The sequence below is a fragment of the Euprymna scolopes genome, chromosome 6, assembly GCF_053919585.1.
Source record: "Euprymna scolopes isolate OS-2025 chromosome 6, ASM5391958v1, whole genome shotgun sequence".
NCBI lineage: Eukaryota > Metazoa > Mollusca > Cephalopoda > Sepiida > Sepiolidae > Euprymna > Euprymna scolopes.
The window spans coordinates 81,723,625-81,740,975 of NC_136487.1; the positions used below are offsets into that span (position 1 = coordinate 81,723,625).

The 17,351-nt window shown below is 36.5% G+C and overlaps 1 protein-coding gene across 1 annotated transcript in view; it reads left to right on the top strand.

Annotated features, from left to right (window-relative positions):
- LOC145277720 (activating signal cointegrator 1 complex subunit 2-like) overlaps window positions 1-17,351 on the top strand; it is an 84,012-nt gene that overhangs the window by 12,889 nt on the left and 53,772 nt on the right. Inside the window, exons 2-5 of the mRNA XM_080129420.1 lie at window positions 4,765-4,926; window positions 5,543-5,601; window positions 8,419-8,533; window positions 16,570-16,767. Coding sequence (XP_079985546.1) covers window positions 4,765-4,926; window positions 5,543-5,601; window positions 8,419-8,533; window positions 16,570-16,767 — 534 coding nt within the window. The remainder of the gene's footprint in view (window positions 1-4,764; window positions 4,927-5,542; window positions 5,602-8,418; window positions 8,534-16,569; window positions 16,768-17,351) is intronic.

The following is a 17,351-nucleotide window of genomic DNA, read 5'->3' on the forward strand; positions in this document are numbered from 1 at the left end:
GAGCGAGAGACAAGCAGCAGATGCACCAGCCCAGATGTGACAACAGTACTCCATACATGGGCGAATTGTTGCCTTATAGAGGTATAGGATACTTTCAGGCGTAAGTAGTTTTCTAGCACGGTAGAGGGAGCCAACCTTCCTTGCAGCAGCCCTGGCAATGCTCTCAATGTATCTATTCCAGTTCATATTCCCTGTAAACATTAGGCCGAGGAGTTTAAAAGAAGTACTTTCAGGCAATGTGTTCTTGGCCATTGCTATTGGTGGTAGAGAAGGTTTCTTGTAGTTATTGAAGGAAACAAGCTTAGTCTTAGCAGCATTGAATGTGACCAACCATTTTTGTCCCCATTCCACTACGGATTGGAGGTCATCCTCTAGAGTTTCTGCCATTTCCTTGGATATGTGTTCATTTGTTTTCCCCTCATATCTGTTATAGAGAGTGGTGTCATCGGCAAATATACCCATCTCTGAAACAGTTTTATCAGGGAGGTTATTTATGAATATCAGGAATAATAGAGGTCCAAGGATAGACCCCTGAGGTACTCCCGCATTTATGTCATATTGTTTGGATGTACGACCGTCGAGGACAACTTTGATTTTTCTATTACTTAAGAAGGATTTAATTACATTATGAATTCTTCCAGTGATTCCATATGATCTAATTTTCGTTAGAAGACCATCGTGCCATACCCTGTCAAAAGCCTTAGATATATCAAGGGCCACCGCTCTACCCTCCCCTGTTTTATCCAATGAACGGTATATACGTTCAGAAACTACAGTTAAGATATCTGCTGTTGAACGGGCTTGCCTGAATCCATATTGTTTGTCAGTCAGGAGTTTACCAGCTGTTAGGTGCTGGACTAGGGCTTGATTAACTAAGGACTCAAATATTTTGGCGAAAAACGGGAGGAGGCTAATGGGGCGATAATTTAGTGGGTCAGTTCTTTCACCAGAATTCTTGAAGACTGGTACCACAGAGGCGGTTTTCCAGCAGTCGGGAAAACAGGATTCGTTGAGGCATTTATTGTAAAATTTGAACAAAACTGGAGCAACCTCGGCAGAGCATTTTTTTAATAGCACAGCCGGGATGAAATCTGGTCCACATGCTTTTGAGGTGTCTAGGTTTTTTATAATAGCATGTACCTGAGAAGGGGTGATTTTCAAATCGTCTAGTGTGCCGTCTGTTCGCAGAGGAAAATCAGGGAGTGAGTGGTGTACCGAGTTCAGTGTGGAGTTTGAGGCAAACCGACTGGCAAGCAGATTAGCCTTGTCAGCTGCCGTGCAAGCAACCTCATGATTGCTCGATAGTGGGGGAATAGTTGACTGTCCATTATTTACTACGCTGTTGTAGATTTTCCAAAAATCCCGGGTTCCTAATTTCTGTGCTTCGATGCATTTTCTGGTGGTTTCAGAGTAATCTGTCTTAGCTGTCTCTTATCACTCTCTTACAATTATTTCTAGCTTCTATAAACTTCTGTTTATTTGAGCTGGACTTATGTCGGTTGAATCTGCGGAATGCATGCTGCCTTTGACAAATGGCAGCTGCACAAGCAGAAGTAAACTATTGGGGAGAGTGGGGCTTGCTATAGAATTTCCGTGCGGGAACATGTGCTTCAATAGCAGTTTTGAACCTTTCAGTGGTCTCATTTGCACACTGTTCCGCTGGAAGAGTAAAGATATTTTGCCATGGGGCATCTCTGATGAGCTCCCTGATGGCTTCCCAATCAGCCTTTTTGTAATACCTCGTTGTTTTGAGTAGTGGGTCTTCAGTTTTAGGGCGAGAATTTAGGCTGATTTCTACCATTATCACAACGTGATCAGCGTTCCCGAGTGGGCTGTGGGCATTTGTTGTACAGTCATTGGGAACCGTTGTCAGAAAGAGATCTAGAAGTGAGGCATGTTGATCTTGCTGGTCTGGGAAACGTGTTGGAAATGTAACCAACTGAGATAGGGAATGGGATATAGAGAAGCTATGTGTTGCGCTACCAGCTATGTCTGTGTGATTAGAGAATCCTAGCCAGTTACTGTGGTGGACATTGAAGTCACCAAATACATGTATTTGTGTGCTAGTATCGAGGGAGAGTGCTATATCTATGCTGTCTGAGACTTTGTTTATTAGGGTACAGTCTTGGTTTGAGGGAGAGCGGTAGAGAAAATACAAGTAGCTAATATTGTGTTGCATATTTAGTCTGAAGCACATAAAGGCCTGGTCCTCTGATTCTAGTTTTATTTCTCTAGTCAGGGGGAGGGTGTTACGAATATAGACTCCAAGCCCATGCATATGTCTGTCCGAGTCCTTACAGTAGAGTGGGTGATAACCAGGCATGTTAAAGTGGTTAGAGGGAATGGAGGAGTGAAGGTTAGTTTCACTTAATGCTAAAATATCCGGGGTGTTTACAAGGAGAAATGACTCAACATCATCTAAGTTAGTTCTAAGCCCACGGATATTAGTAAATGTAAGCTTCAAGGGAGGAGGCAGGTTGGTTTTCTTTGAGTTTGGTCCTGGTTTAAACGTAACTTTTGCTTGAGCTGTCATTTCATTTTATTTTATTTAAAAGTTTCAGTTAGGGTGAGTGAGTGAGGGGGTGCCGGACAAGTAGTTGTGCAGAATACCAGACATGCAATACCATCAGCTGTCCTCACCCACAGGATTGTGGCCTCAGGAAAGCCCACCGGGGATGAGTGCAGGGTCCCTTTCCATGCGCGACATGGCACTACAAACATCCTGATATTTTACAACTGTTGATGGAGCAGCCGCTCTAAGCACTACAAAAGAGTTAGGGCCCCTGTACTATCAGTCGGAAATAGCAGCCAGGAACTGTCAATCCGGTACCCTCAATCCATTAGGCAAAGCCAGCCCAGTCCAACTGCACCGACATATATGGCACTGAAGCATACCACTGTGTCCAGTTTAGGGGATGAGATGTGGCGGGAGTGGGGAAAAGCGGCGTTCATTGCCCTAGTCAGGAAACAAGGTCAACCACTGGGTGATTCAGACGAGTCCCTGTGATAGTACCTCTACGCCTGGCCAATAGGCAAAGAAGGAGTATGAAAGCCGGGCGATATACAGAGTCTATCTCCTCCTTAAGCAGTTTAGGTTTGCCAACCGGTGATTTGTTTGAGTCACCAGCTCTAGGAAGGTTGTCGTCCAGGACTGAAGAGGCCTCCCTCCCCTAGGTTTAGTTTCAGAGTTTTCCTTCTCCTAGACGGATGACCTGAGAATACCTACGGGTCCATCAGCTCCGAGGGGGTTCGCCCACCGCCTGGGTCCTAATCCAGGTATTTCTGCGACCCCGCATGGGTAGTTAATATTTATTGGTTATTTAGGTTAATATCTCCTGAAAAAATTGGGCATTTAGGTTAACTTCTACAGAAAATTTTCACTCCTCAAACGTGGTTAAAAAAAGGACATTACTATGCTTTCCATTTTCATTTTTACTGGGAAAGGGTATAGGTAAAAATTCATGCAGTGGAAGCAGCTAAATTTGCTACAGTATTGGATCGAGAGAGGCGAGTTAATGTATGGTTAGATATAGTTTTGTAAGTTTAGGAATGTATGGTTAGACATGGTTTAGTAGGTTTAGGAATGTATGGTTTGATATGGTTTAGTAGGTTTAGGATTAGGATAAAGTGTTAGAGTATGATTTACTTGCTATTAGAAATTCTGATTTGGTGCCCAAACCGAATATTTAGTAAGACTGAAAGATAAGATATGCTCAGTATAGATATAAGAGAACATTTGATATGGAGTACAGTTATACCTGATAGATATAGGTTAATGCATATTCTGTAAGTATAGTTAAATATAGCTGGATGGATAAGTAGTATTGTATACGAATGCATGGAATTTTAGACAATTTGAGTAAGTTGCCTTTAGACTACAACGAAGGAGAATGACTTCGCCTTTCTCTTAATATCCGGAAGTTTTTATTTCCATGAGTACCGGTTTAGTTTGTGTAATAATTATTGCAATACTATCTCTTAACAAAGAGATATTAATGGTTGCTGTTCATTATAGAATTCTTTAAGTCTATGTATAGGACTATGGCTAGTAAGTATTTACTTAGAAGCTTGGTTATGGGTTAGGAGTTATAATCAGGAGCATGCCTAGGAAATTTTAGGTGTTAATGGGTATCGATTTAAGAGTCTGTTAGGGTCAAGGGTGGAGAGCAAGGACCCCTCTAAGTTACGTGAAACGGATTAGGTTTAGTGGTAACTTGGGAAATAGAGCAATTTGATTTGTTAGTGATCAGGAGAAAGAGAATTTAAGTAAAAAATAAAAAGGTTTGTCATGCAAAACAGACAAGGCAGTCATCTTGGAGGTAAAGTATCTATAGGAGCTACTTAGTATACAAGCAGCAGTATTTTGCAGTTTTGAGAGGAATTTTAGGTTTTTATTATTTTTTATATTTCAAGCAGACCTCCGCTCTTGGTCACAAAAAAGTATCGAAATGAAAAAGAAAACCGTTGAAAGAACTGGAGATTTGTAGCGTGGACAGCGTTCATTCCTAGCAATCATGTTCGAAAAAGTTCACGTGAATCATTTTAGCCGTTTGTGGAAGAAGATTGTGTTTTTTAATATTTTTTTTAATGTTGCAGCGTAAAAGCATTTAATTCAAACGGCAAAAATGAGACGCAATTGATTTCAATATGTATAATGGAATAGAAATGAAATTGTTAAACGGTTTTTTCCTCTATTCCCCTTTCCTTTTCTCCCTACTTTTCCTTCCTGTTTTCATTCTTAATTTTTTCCTTTTTCCTTTCCAGCATCATCATTGGATGCAAGATGTGCAGTTTGTCTCTTACAAGCCACCTCCTCTTGATATGGACGACCGTGGCGCGGTGGGAGAATGGCTGGAGAGGTTAAAATTCATTGAAGAGGACCTGCATTGGTTGCTTACCTTACCGCATGACAAGTTTTGGTGCCAGGTTCGTTCGGAATCTTTAGTGATAATATGAAAAGGACGTAAAACATTATTTACTGAAATCATTTGGCGCTCATATATTTGATGTATGATTCTTAATAACTTTAATTTTATTATAAGATATTTTATGGGTATATGTCGTTTCTAGAAATGAAAACGGGAAAATGGGAAAATATTTTTCTCATTGTGTTTCATTAAGTAAATTTGTAGAATCTTAGTGATAAAATATTCTTGATTTTTTTTTTTTTTACTGAAAAATAATTGACTTTATTGGTAGATAAGTATTGAGAATTTAATTAAAATTGAATAAGTTCCTGATTTTTGATGACTTTCAAATTTTACCCATTTTTAGTGTAATTTTGGAATTTCTTATTAAAGTGATTGCATAAATATTTTTGTTTTGTGTATAATTACTAGGGCTATGACATGAGAATATTCTTATCATTGCTTTGGCTCTCAAGTATGTATCTGACACAGTTAATCAATCGAGAACCACATCACTATCTAAAAACATAAGATATTAACTGATATATACTCGAGAGTCAAAATAATGAAAAGAATATTCTCTTGTCATAGCCCTAGTAATGACATTTTAATTAATTTTTCTTTTTCATTTATAGATTGTTTTTGATCAATCATTCCATCAACTGATTGACTCTTATTTAAAATCCGCTCCAAGGTAAGTAACAGTTAAATTTTCCATTTCAAATTTTTTTAATACTTTTACCACTATCGAGAATTTTTTAAAAAAATTCTATTTTTATGATATTTTATGAGAATAGTATAAAATAATCTGTAATTTTTAAGTAAACTTGAAAATTGTATTATATCTAAATAAATAGCAGTAAAAAAGTAATCTTAGCTTTATATTTCCTCTCTTCCAATTTCTACAACACTGTCTGCTCAGTATATTCAGGAGTTATTTCCCTTAAACTGTATTCGAGTTATCTCCCATAAATTCCAGTGGCTACTAGAGAATGAACATTTCTTTCTGGAAGTAAAAAAACAAGACTTGCACCACACATGTACAAAATACAAAGGTACTTGTACAGTTTAGTCAAGACATTAAAAAATGAAAATATCGAAAAAAGGTTATATTGTACGTAACTGTTTTGGACTGAAGATCTCCGGAAAAAAATTTAATTTAATTTGATCAAGTAGTTTTTCTTTTTTTGTTTTTTTTTTACAGCAGAAAAACACGTTCTTATGAGAGCGCATTGAAGTCAGTCATTGTGAAATTTGCTGAACACGCCACAAGGAGATAACTACATGTAAAGCGCCGCTACTCCCTCCCCATCTTTAATTCTAGCTTTTCTTCCTAAAAATCGAACCTTTTGCTCGGTATCATAACAAATTGCTTTTTCGCTGTAAAAAAAAAAAAAAACTACTTGATGAAATTAAGTGAATTTTTTTTTTCAGAGAATTTCGTTCCATAACTGATACGTGCAATATAACCTTTTTTCGATATTTTCATTTTTTAATGTCTTGACTAAACTGTACAAGTACTAATACAAAATATGTATTTTTCTCTTTTTGACTTTTTGTTTCAAACTAACTAGACATGTTACATCTAGCTCCATTTTTTTTTTACATGGTTTCATACCGTTTTGTTAAATCTCACCCTCTGGTTGCAGTTTATACAAGGTTTCCACACAGCTACCCTTAGCATGATGTATCTTGTCAAACTTGAGAATCTTTCTGTCACTCTACAATCTGCACGGAATTTCAAACAGAACACGTTATTTAATCCACAGAGTTGACATGCTCTCGTTCTGTCTGCCGTATACCATTAGAAATCTTAAGTTATTTGTAATTGTATTCTTCATTTTCACACTCTGAATTGAATCTTCAAGTTTCAGAAAAATGTCACTTCAAACCGAATTTTACCTAGTAGTCTATCCGTTACACTATGGATCCTTAAACCTATTTTTCATTTATTTTATTTTTTTAGATGTAAAATCTTACTATTTTATCTCTATAGATCTCAGTTATTGTTACATGTATATTAATTTTTACGTTTTTTTAGTGATGATTGTGTTGGAGTCTCATCTTCAACATGAAAGTTCCCACGTTGAATATTTAACATGCATAATACAAGGGCAAGATAAAAAGATGATAAATAAGCAGCCAAATACAGGGTGGAATGATAAAATTGTCGCCCTAAAGAAAACAACATTACAAATTTATTTTAAAACTTTTATTGAAAAAATCAATTCAGGTAACTTGATTATGTAGTAGAGCTGACATCTATTCAATGTAGCGACCTTCAGCCTCAATCATTGCCTCGATATGGGTCCGGAACTGGGAGCATACTTTTTCCACGGATGGTGGTGATCAGGCTGGCTTTGGTGTTGTGGGAGGTCATGTTGGTGATGTTCTTGACGTATGACCAAACAAAGTAGTCCAGCGGGTTCAGGTTGAGGGAGGAGAGGGGGCAGTAAGAGAAGGATAGCACTCCTTTTGAAGCCAAGCCTGGGCCTATTTGGATTTGTGAGGTGGCGTCGAGTCCTGCTGCCATACTCAGGGTCTGCCAGCAGCCACCTGATTGTCCCAAGGAATCACCACACTCTTCAGCACATACATTGAATTTCAAGCCGACTTCGAAGATGTGAGTTGGCATGATGTGGCCCTCACTTGAAATCATACTAAAGACTATAATCGTGGCCTGAAATTTCGTTGAGCTGTGCACTCAAGCGTTGAATTTTACAGCGACGCATCTCCGATCTCGTTCATTGAACATTGTCACTTTCAGACATGATAGAAGGCTCTTATTGTTCTTGGGATTTGCACACAACTGGCCAACTAATAGATGGTCTGCAATAAAAAAAAAAAAAAATTAAAAAAACGGTTTTCATCAAATGGAAATGGAATCATATCATCTTTTCTAGGGTAACAATTTTATCATTCCACACTGTTTATATATTAAATGATTAGGTTCATGTATATTGCTAACATGAACTGAAACCAATGTTTCTTTAAAAGTGCTCAATACATGTGTAGTTTTTATATGAATAAAATTATATAAACATTATAAGAATGCAGAAAAAATGATTGATCCGTTTAGACTGATCACAATATTTATATAATTTTATTGATATATATATATATATATATATATATGATGTATATACACATATATTTCTCACAGAGAGATTATTGAGATTCCATATGACTGTCTAACATCTCTTGTGACTAAACAGATATTACACTTTTTAACTTTAATAAAAATGCTGAAAGTCTTGATAATGTGGACGATGGTAAGAGCTACCATGTCAGTCCTTGTGGAAAATATGTAATAAAGAAACATTGTTTTGATTCAGTTTTACAACTGGTCAACTTTCCAAAAGGTTTATTTTGCATTGTTTTTGATTGAAATAATTTCATCTGTTTATGGTTCGAAACCATTTGTATGGCAATCCTTTTTTCTTGCTTCTCACTCTTTTAACTTAAAGCTGAAAAATTAAAAAAAAAAAATTCTTTACTGTCTTCATTACAGACCATATGATCTTCTGTACAGTCAGATGACTCCCGATCTGCGTGGGCCTCATAATGATGTCCACCGTAAAGTATTTATGACTTGCGTGAGAATGGCAACTTACAAAGAGACAAAGGTAAGGCATCTTATAGTCATGAAAACGATACGTAGCAGACAGTGTAGGTCAAAATTGGATTCAAAACCTAATATGTGATCTCTTTTTCTCCTCCTTGCAACCTCTTTCTTTCACAGGAGAGATGTTGCGAGTCTATCTCTGTTCTATTGTTATTTTCATTGCAAATGCTCGACTGAGCTTCAATCTATGCCCTTCACTTCCTGCAAAACATTCACAACAATCACTTGTCTAGCTACAACCAATGTTAACAATTTCTTCCACTCCTTATCTAAATCTAAATTTCATAAAGAAAGGCTCTTTCCTAGAACTGTCTAGCTGTGAAATGCTATATCGCAGGGCTGCTTTTCAACTGGCTACAACATGATCATTTTCAAGTCCAATGTTAGCTAGTTGTTGAGCTGTCCTTTTTTTTCAACTTCCACCACTACTGATCATTATGCTGTTATCTCACTAACCACCTTACACTCATTAACTCTTATTTTTAATCTTCGAGTGGCTTCCAGGTCTTGATAAGTAATGACTCGTGAAAAAAGAAAAAAAAAAAGGGTAATACTTCAGATTTGCATGCTTTTAGCCAGTTACAACGAAGCTTCCATGCTCTTTGTGAACTTCAGATTAAGTGTAAAACGATTTTTGTTTTTTCTTTTCTCACTTCAACGATTGTCATAGAACAAAAAAGAAATGGAAATGCGACTTTTCATTTAAATTTTGGTTTGAAAATCACAAAAATGTGAAGCCATCATTATGATCCCTTAAAAATGTGCACCTACTATGACCCTCTGTCTGAGAAGGCATCGAGCACTGTAAGCAAGTGAAAATCAAAAAGCCAATAGCTACACCTCATCAGTATATGTATGTAACACTTACTCCAGACTTGCCTGTAAATGATAGGAAAAGTTATATCGATGGTTCACACTTATACAGGCCACGTAGAACGAGGATGCCACTGCTTAAAAGTGTGTAAATAATCTTATTGTTTGTGAGAGGGCTTCTATAATACTACAAATTATAAAATGTATGTGAAATGCAACAGTTTACCTGTAAGGGGGCGGGGGTATTTATTTACTTTTATGAACTGAGGCTGATCTTATCAAGAAATAAATACATCATATATTGTGAATCTTGGTGGCAGATTGAAATAATTGTATGCTCTGAACAGAAAATCAAAAATTATTTTTTTTTAAGAGTTTCTCTACATTAAAGGGAGTTAAAAATATATATATATATATATATATATATATATATATATATACATCTATTATATAAATCTCACGTGTTCAAGTATATTGATAAGATGAACTTAAAATCAATAATTTTTTTAAAGTAGTCAACAAGAGGTTTTATAAAAACAAAATTATATAAACATTGTAAAGAGTCTACATGGATCAATCAATAGTTCCATGTTATTAGAACTTTGATAACATGGAAATGTCAAAACCTGGATTGATCTGCATAGACTCCTTATAAGGTTTATATAACTTCATGTGCATGTCGTGTATATATATATATATATATATATATAAAAATTCTGAATTAAATTATGTTAAATTACAACAAAATTTGTTTGATAAGGAGCACAAAAAATTTGAAAAATTTTTTTCTTAATCCATGGATTTTCAATGAATGGCTCATCTCATTCATCGGAGGAAATGTTAACAAAATAGATGTGGTTAATTTTACTTATTAGCACATAAATTGCAAATTAAATTTAAAATGATAGTGCAAAAAGGATACTACATGGTTGAATGAATGAGGATACAGGAACAGTTGTAAAATCCAAGGGAATAAATCCTGGTATATTCCAGAATTAATTTTTTTTTTTTTTCTTGCATTCATATTCCAGGCTGGAAGTTGAAATATATATATATTGTGGCATCATATGTATCATCATAACATGTAAAAAAAAAATGTATAAGAATACCGATACTGTTTAGTCATGATTGTTGCTTATGCTTTTGTTTATAAATCTTCACAATGACAATACACCTAATTGCAATGTACTGATCATCTGATAATTTATGGTGAAGAAGAATATCACCATACTTGAACAACCTCCCAAATCAACTGCTTTTGCACCATGTAACACTTTTCTAAGCTTAAGAGACTAATAAAGAGAACCTGTTTTGTAGCCATAAAAGCCATTATGAGCAGTAACTATATATATATATATATATATATATATATATATATATATATATATATATATATACTAGCAGTTCAGCCCAGCTGTGCTCAGGCCCTATATACTCTTCATAACTTTATGTGCATATGTATTATATGTATTAAGAAGTTTGACTCGTGTCCAGGTAATCTACATCTAAAATTTCAAGTGTTTAGACCTAAAATTGTCAGTGGAGTTTGGTAGAGTTTTCAAAGGTCAAACCATTGAACTTTGACCCCTTGATAGCCAAATTTCTGGCCAAAAATCATTTAAAAAGACTTTCCCAACTCTCAATACCTCTTATGTCAAATCTCGAGTCTGTAGACTGAAAATTGACAGTAATTTGTTAGGGAAATGTACACACCCAGACGATTTCACTTATATATATATATATATATATATATATATATACACACACACACAGGATGGAACAATAAAATTGGCGCTCTAGAAAAGACATTAATCCATTTCTGTTTGATAAAAACCGGTTTTCTTTTTTTTTTTTTTGTTGCAGACTGTCTACTAGTTGGCTATTTGTGTAGAAATTCCAAGAGCGAAAGGAGTCTTCTATCATGTCTGAAAGTGACGCAATGTTCAACAAGCGAGATCGATATGCGCTGCTATACAACTCATGCTCTCTACCAATCCAAGTTATGACAACAAGACTATTGCCAGCACCTTTAAAATGCATCGCTGGATTGCTACGAATAATGGGGATGTGCCCAGGGTGATGAAAACAAAGTTTCTGGCCACGGTTATAGTCTTTGGAATTGTTTCAAGTGAGGGCCACATCATGCCACCTCACATCTTTGGAGTTGGCTTGAAAGCCAACACCAAAGTGTACCTGGATGTGCTGAAGAGTGTGGTGATCCTTTGGTGCAATCAGGTGGCCGCTGGCACACTCTAGGTGTGGCAGCAATACTCGATGCCAGCTCACAAGTTTAAAAATACCCAGGCTTGGCTTCAGAAGGAATACTACAACTTTATACCCTTCTCTCGCTCCCCCCCCCCTTCTCAATCTGAACTTTGTTTGCTCATACGTTGGGAACATCACTAAAACACCAAAGTGTGCCTGATTGGCGCTATCCGCCAAGCTCCCAACGGCACATGTGAAAAAGGCATGCTCACAGTTCTGGACCCTTATCGAGGCGGTGATTGAGGCTGAAGGTGGCTACATTGAATAGATGTCATCTCTACTACATAATCAAGTTACCTGAATTGATTTTTTTCAACAAAAGTTTTAAAGTAAAGCTGCAGTGTTGTTTTCTTTAGGGTGACAATTTTATCGTCCCACCCTGTATGTATATATATATATATATATATGTCTGATTCTCTATGATACTGAAACCTGAAAACCTCTGCATAGCTTAATCCCCATACTTATATTTTCATAACTAACTACCTAGCTCTAATCACATATTGAGCACTGTTCAAGTAAATACTGAAATACATGAAATATATCCATGTAACATTGTATGTGGATACATGAAATAATATATACAAAATGGAGCAAAAGTCTGGACCCACAGAAAGGTATAAAGATTCTTAAAATAATTTTAATCATGTAAGCATTTATAATTTTAATTATCCTATTTATATGATGCTAGCGAGGAGACTCTGACAGCATAGACACAGCACTCTCCCTCGACACTAGCGCAGAAGTACATGTATTTGGTGACTTTAATGTCCACCACAAAAACTGGCTTGGATTCTCTACTCACACACATGCAGCGGGAAGCACAACTCATAGCTTCTCTATATCTCACAAATCTATCACAAATTATTACGTTTCCAACCCGTTTCCCTGACCAGGAAGAACAACATGCATCACTTCTAGATCTGTTTTTGACCACAGTTCCCGATGATTGTATAACGAATGGCGACAGCCCACTTGGGAACGCTGATCATGCAGTGATAATGGTTGAAATCGCCCTAAACTCTAGAGCCAAAACTGAAGAGCCAGTGCTCAAAACAACGAGATATTATAAAAAGGTTGACTGGGAAGCCATTAGAGATCTTATCAGAGATGCCCCATGGGGAAATATTTTTTCTCTTCCTGCTGAACAGTGCACAAATGAGACCACTGAATGGTTCAAAGCTGCAATCGAAGCGCATGTTCCCATGCGGTTATTTTATAGCAAGCCCCACTCTCCCCAATGGTTTACTTTGACTTGCGCAACTGCCATTGCTCAAAGGCAGCATGCATACCGCAGATTTAACTGACATAAGTCCTGTTCAAACAGACAGAAGTATATAGAAGCTAGAAGTAACGTTAAGAAAGAAATAGCTACAGCTGAGAGAGAATTTACTGAAACCACTAAAAAACGCATCGAAGCACAAAAATTAGAACTCGTGACTTCTGGAAAATCTACAACAGTGTAGTAAATAATGGGCAATCAACAATTCCCCCACTAACCAAAAATCACGAGGTTGTTTACTCAGCAACTGAGAAGGCTAACATGCTTGCCAGTCGGTTTGCCTCAAACTCCACACTAGACCCTTCCAACCACCCCCTACCTGAATTTCCTATGCGGACAGACACCATGGTAGACAGTCTGAAAATCACCCCTGCTCAAGTGCATGCTATCATAAAAAACCTTGATACTTCAAAAGCATGTGGACCCGTGCTATTAAAAAAGTGTTCAGCCGAAGTAGCTCCAGTTTTCTCCAAACTCTACAACAAATTCCTTAATGAATCTTGCTTTCCGGGCTGTTGGAAAACTGCTTCTGTGGTACCAGTATTGAAGAATTCTGGCGAAAGAATTGACCCATTAAATTATCGCCCCATTAGCCTCCGCCCACTTTTTGCCAAAATATTTGAGACTTTAATTAACCATGCTCTAGTCCATCACCTTACAGATGCTAAACTTCTGACTGGCCAACAATATGGATATAGACAAGCCTGTTCCACAGCAGACATCCTAACTGTAATCTCTGAACGTATATACCATTCATTGGACAAAGCGAGGGAGGGCAGAGCGGTAGCTCTAGATATATCTAAGACCTTTGACAGGGTATGGCATGAGGGTTTCCTCAGGAAAATTATATCATATGGTATCACTGGTAGAATACTTAACATAATTAAATCCTTCTTAGATAAGAGAAAAATCCAGGTTGTCCTTGACGGTCGAACATCTAAACGATATGATATAAATGTGGGAGTGCCTCAGGGGCGTATCCTTGGAGGACCTCTACTGTTCCTAATACCCATAAATGACCTCCCCGACAAAATTGCCTCTGAGATGGATATATATGCTGATGACACTACACTCTATAACAGGCACGGCAGGAAAACAAATGAACACATATCTAAAAAAATGGCAGAAACACTAGAGGATGACCTCCAATCTGTAGTGGGATGGGGACAAAAATGGATGGTCACGTTCAATGCCGCCAAGACTAAACTAGTTTCATTCAATAATTACAAGAAACCTTCTCTACCACCTATAGCAATGGCTAACGACTCTTTATCTGAGAGTACATCTTTCAAACTCCTTGGCCTAATGTTCACAGGAAACATAAGTTGGAACAATTACATTGAAGGCATTGCCAGGGGCGCTGCAAGGAAGGTGGGCTCTGTCTACCGTGCTAGAAAACTACTAACACCCGAAAGTATCCTGTACTTCTATAAGGCCACCATTCGCCCATGTATGGAGTATTGCTGTCATATTTGGGCTGGTGCATCTGCTACTAGTCTCTCGCTCCTTGACAAGGTTCAAAAGGGAGTCGCAAATCTGATAGGCCCTGAACTGGCATCTAAGCTTCAACCTCTGTCCCATCGACGAAACGTTGCATCCCTCTGCCTTTTCTACAAGTATTTTAATGGTGAATGCTCTGACGAACTGCAAGCACTTGTGCCTCCACGACGTGAACACCCTCGACAAACCCGACAGGCTGCTAAATCCCACCCTCACACTGTAGAGATCCTTAGATGTAAAAGATCTTTCTACTCCAGTAGTTTCTTCCCCAGAACCACTAGACTTTGGAATTCCATTCCAGGTCCCTGCTTCCCCAATTGTACTGACGTGCAGAAGTTCAAGTGCAGTGTGAACCGACATCTTGCTGCCCAAATCCCTACATAGTACCCCAGTAGTTGTTGCCCCTGATAGTAGCCCCCTATACCAAAGTAGCAATGTGCCTTGTTTGGGGTGAAAATGTAATAAAAAAAAAAAATTAAAAAAAAAAAAGACCTGATGTTGTCCAGGATCAATGGATGTTTCACTCTCGAGTCATAATTTGCCTGTGAGTCCAGACTTTTGCCCCACCCTGTGTGTGTGTGTATATATATATATATATACACACACACACACACACATTCATGTTGTATAGCCAGAGTGATATATAATCAATGTATTAACTGCGACGTCTAGACATGTAGGCAGCGGGGTATATTACAGTTCATATTTACATAAAGATATATTTTATAATAAAAGCAATATAGATGCTTCATACCTTTTCTTTCTCCGGAGTTCTGTCTTCACTGCCTGGCTTTGTGATGAAACATGCAATGACCAACACCATAACCGATTGAAACACCTGCTTTTTCTTCTTTTGTGAAATCACAGAACAACACTTTATATTTTTAAAATATAAATTTATTCCAGCTGTCTCAGTGATCTTCACAAGGAGTCTGCATTACATGTCTACATGCTTGTTCTTTTTTAACCCGTCTTCCTGGACTTTGAAGCACATCTGCTCACTTTCGTAACCAAACTCCTGAATCTAATCTTCTGGACTTGTCAGTTCAATTCCGTCACCATCAAAAGCACGCATCTAACGTGTGACCTCTGTCACATACGCAACTGTTGAAGGTCGTTCAGCTAATTTATGTAAACATCTTTATTTATGTAAACAATAAATAACTTCCAATTTAAATTATTTCAACCCTATCACAGATGCGATTATCATGAAATTAATCCAACATAATGAATATATAAAAAAGGAAAAGTGAAAATTGTGTGGATGTTTCATTTTTATTGTTTAAACTTTCTGAAGATGGCTTAAAGAAAACCTTAAAAATTTGAACTGTGTGATGCATCTTTTTTTTTTTTTAATCAAAGATGCACTACGTTTTCAAATGTTAACTTTTATGGGTTTTTTTTCCCAAATTAGTCATCTTGAAAAAGTCTTTGAATAATAAAAGTGAAACATTGATCAATAGATTAGTACTTTTCAGTTTTCCTTTTCCTGATGTGTGTTTATATGTGCGTTTGTGTAAACTGCTATCCTATCCCCTTTTTTTTATGTTAAGGAAGAAAATTGAATAAAGCGATGGACATAAAAATTTGTAGAATAATTAGTCATGAATATATAAAGTGTGCGCAAAAATGAAAGAATTGCCGTACTTTGGGGTAATTGCGCCAACTAGCTAAAAGTGCTCTTTTCGCAACCACGCATATAAAGAGCACTTTTTTAGTTTGTGCAATTACCCTCAGATTTGGCGCAATTACCCCAAAGTATGGTGTATTTTTGTGCGAACTATTGAGAAAAGTTAGATATCCAGCATAAGTTTTTCAAGGAAAATGCTTGAACAGCTGACAGTTTCTGGATGCATCACAATATTTGAACAATCTCCATATTTACCTAGTCTTGTTCCATGTGACTTTTTCTTTTTCCCAAACTCAAAGGGATCATCAGGGAATTCCATTTTGAAGATGGTCATAATGACAGTTTAAGTCATCCGAAAGAATCATCCCAGCAAGGAAAGTGCGTTAGACAGAAGTGGGGAATGTGATTATTTTGATGAGGAAACTATTTAGTTTGTTTGGAATTGAAATCAATTGTTTGTGATGCATCAGTTCCATTACCTTTTAGACATATCTTGTATGCTAAGTAATATGTCACAAATGGTCTCTGATTTTTCTTTCTTTTCTAGACTGATTTCATCACGCCATCCGTGTTTGGTGAAATTCTCTATGAGAATTTTATTTTTGACATTCCCAAAATAATGGACCTGTGTGCTTTGTATGGTCAGGGCAATGGGCAACTTCTCTTCAAAATGGTGGCTAACATCTTTAAGGAACAGCCAAAATATGAAGATGACTTGCGAGAAGCTATTCCAACTGTTCTAGAGGTTTGTCTTTGTTTCCTTTTTTTTTTTGGTTTGTCTTTTTTTCCTTTTTTTGTTTGTCTTTTTTTCCTTTTTTATTTGTCTTTTTTTCCTTTTTTTATTTGTTTTTTTTCCTTTTTTTATTTGTCTTTTTTTCCTTTTTTATTTGTCTTTTTTTCCTTTTTTTATTTGTCTTTTTTTCCTTTTTTTATTTGTCTTTTTTTCCTTTTTTTATTTGTCTTTTTTTCCTTTTTTTATTTGTCTTTTTTTCCTTTTTTTATTTGTCTTTTTTTTCCTTTTTTATTTGTCTTTTTTCCTTTTTTTATTTGTCTTTTTTCCTTTTTTTATTTGTCTTTTTTTCCTTTTTTTATTTGTCTTTTTCCTTTTTTCATGTCTTTTTTCCTTTTTTATTTGTCTTTCCTTTTTTGTCTTTTTTCGTTTTTTTTGTCTTTTTTCCTTTTTTGTCTTTTTTTTTCCTTTTTTTGTTTGTCTTTTTTTCCTTTTTTTATTTGTCTTTTCCTTTTTTATTTGTCTTTTCCTTTTTTATTTGTCTTTTCCTTTTTTATTTGTCTTTTCCTTTTTTATTTGTCTTTTCCTTTTTTATTTGT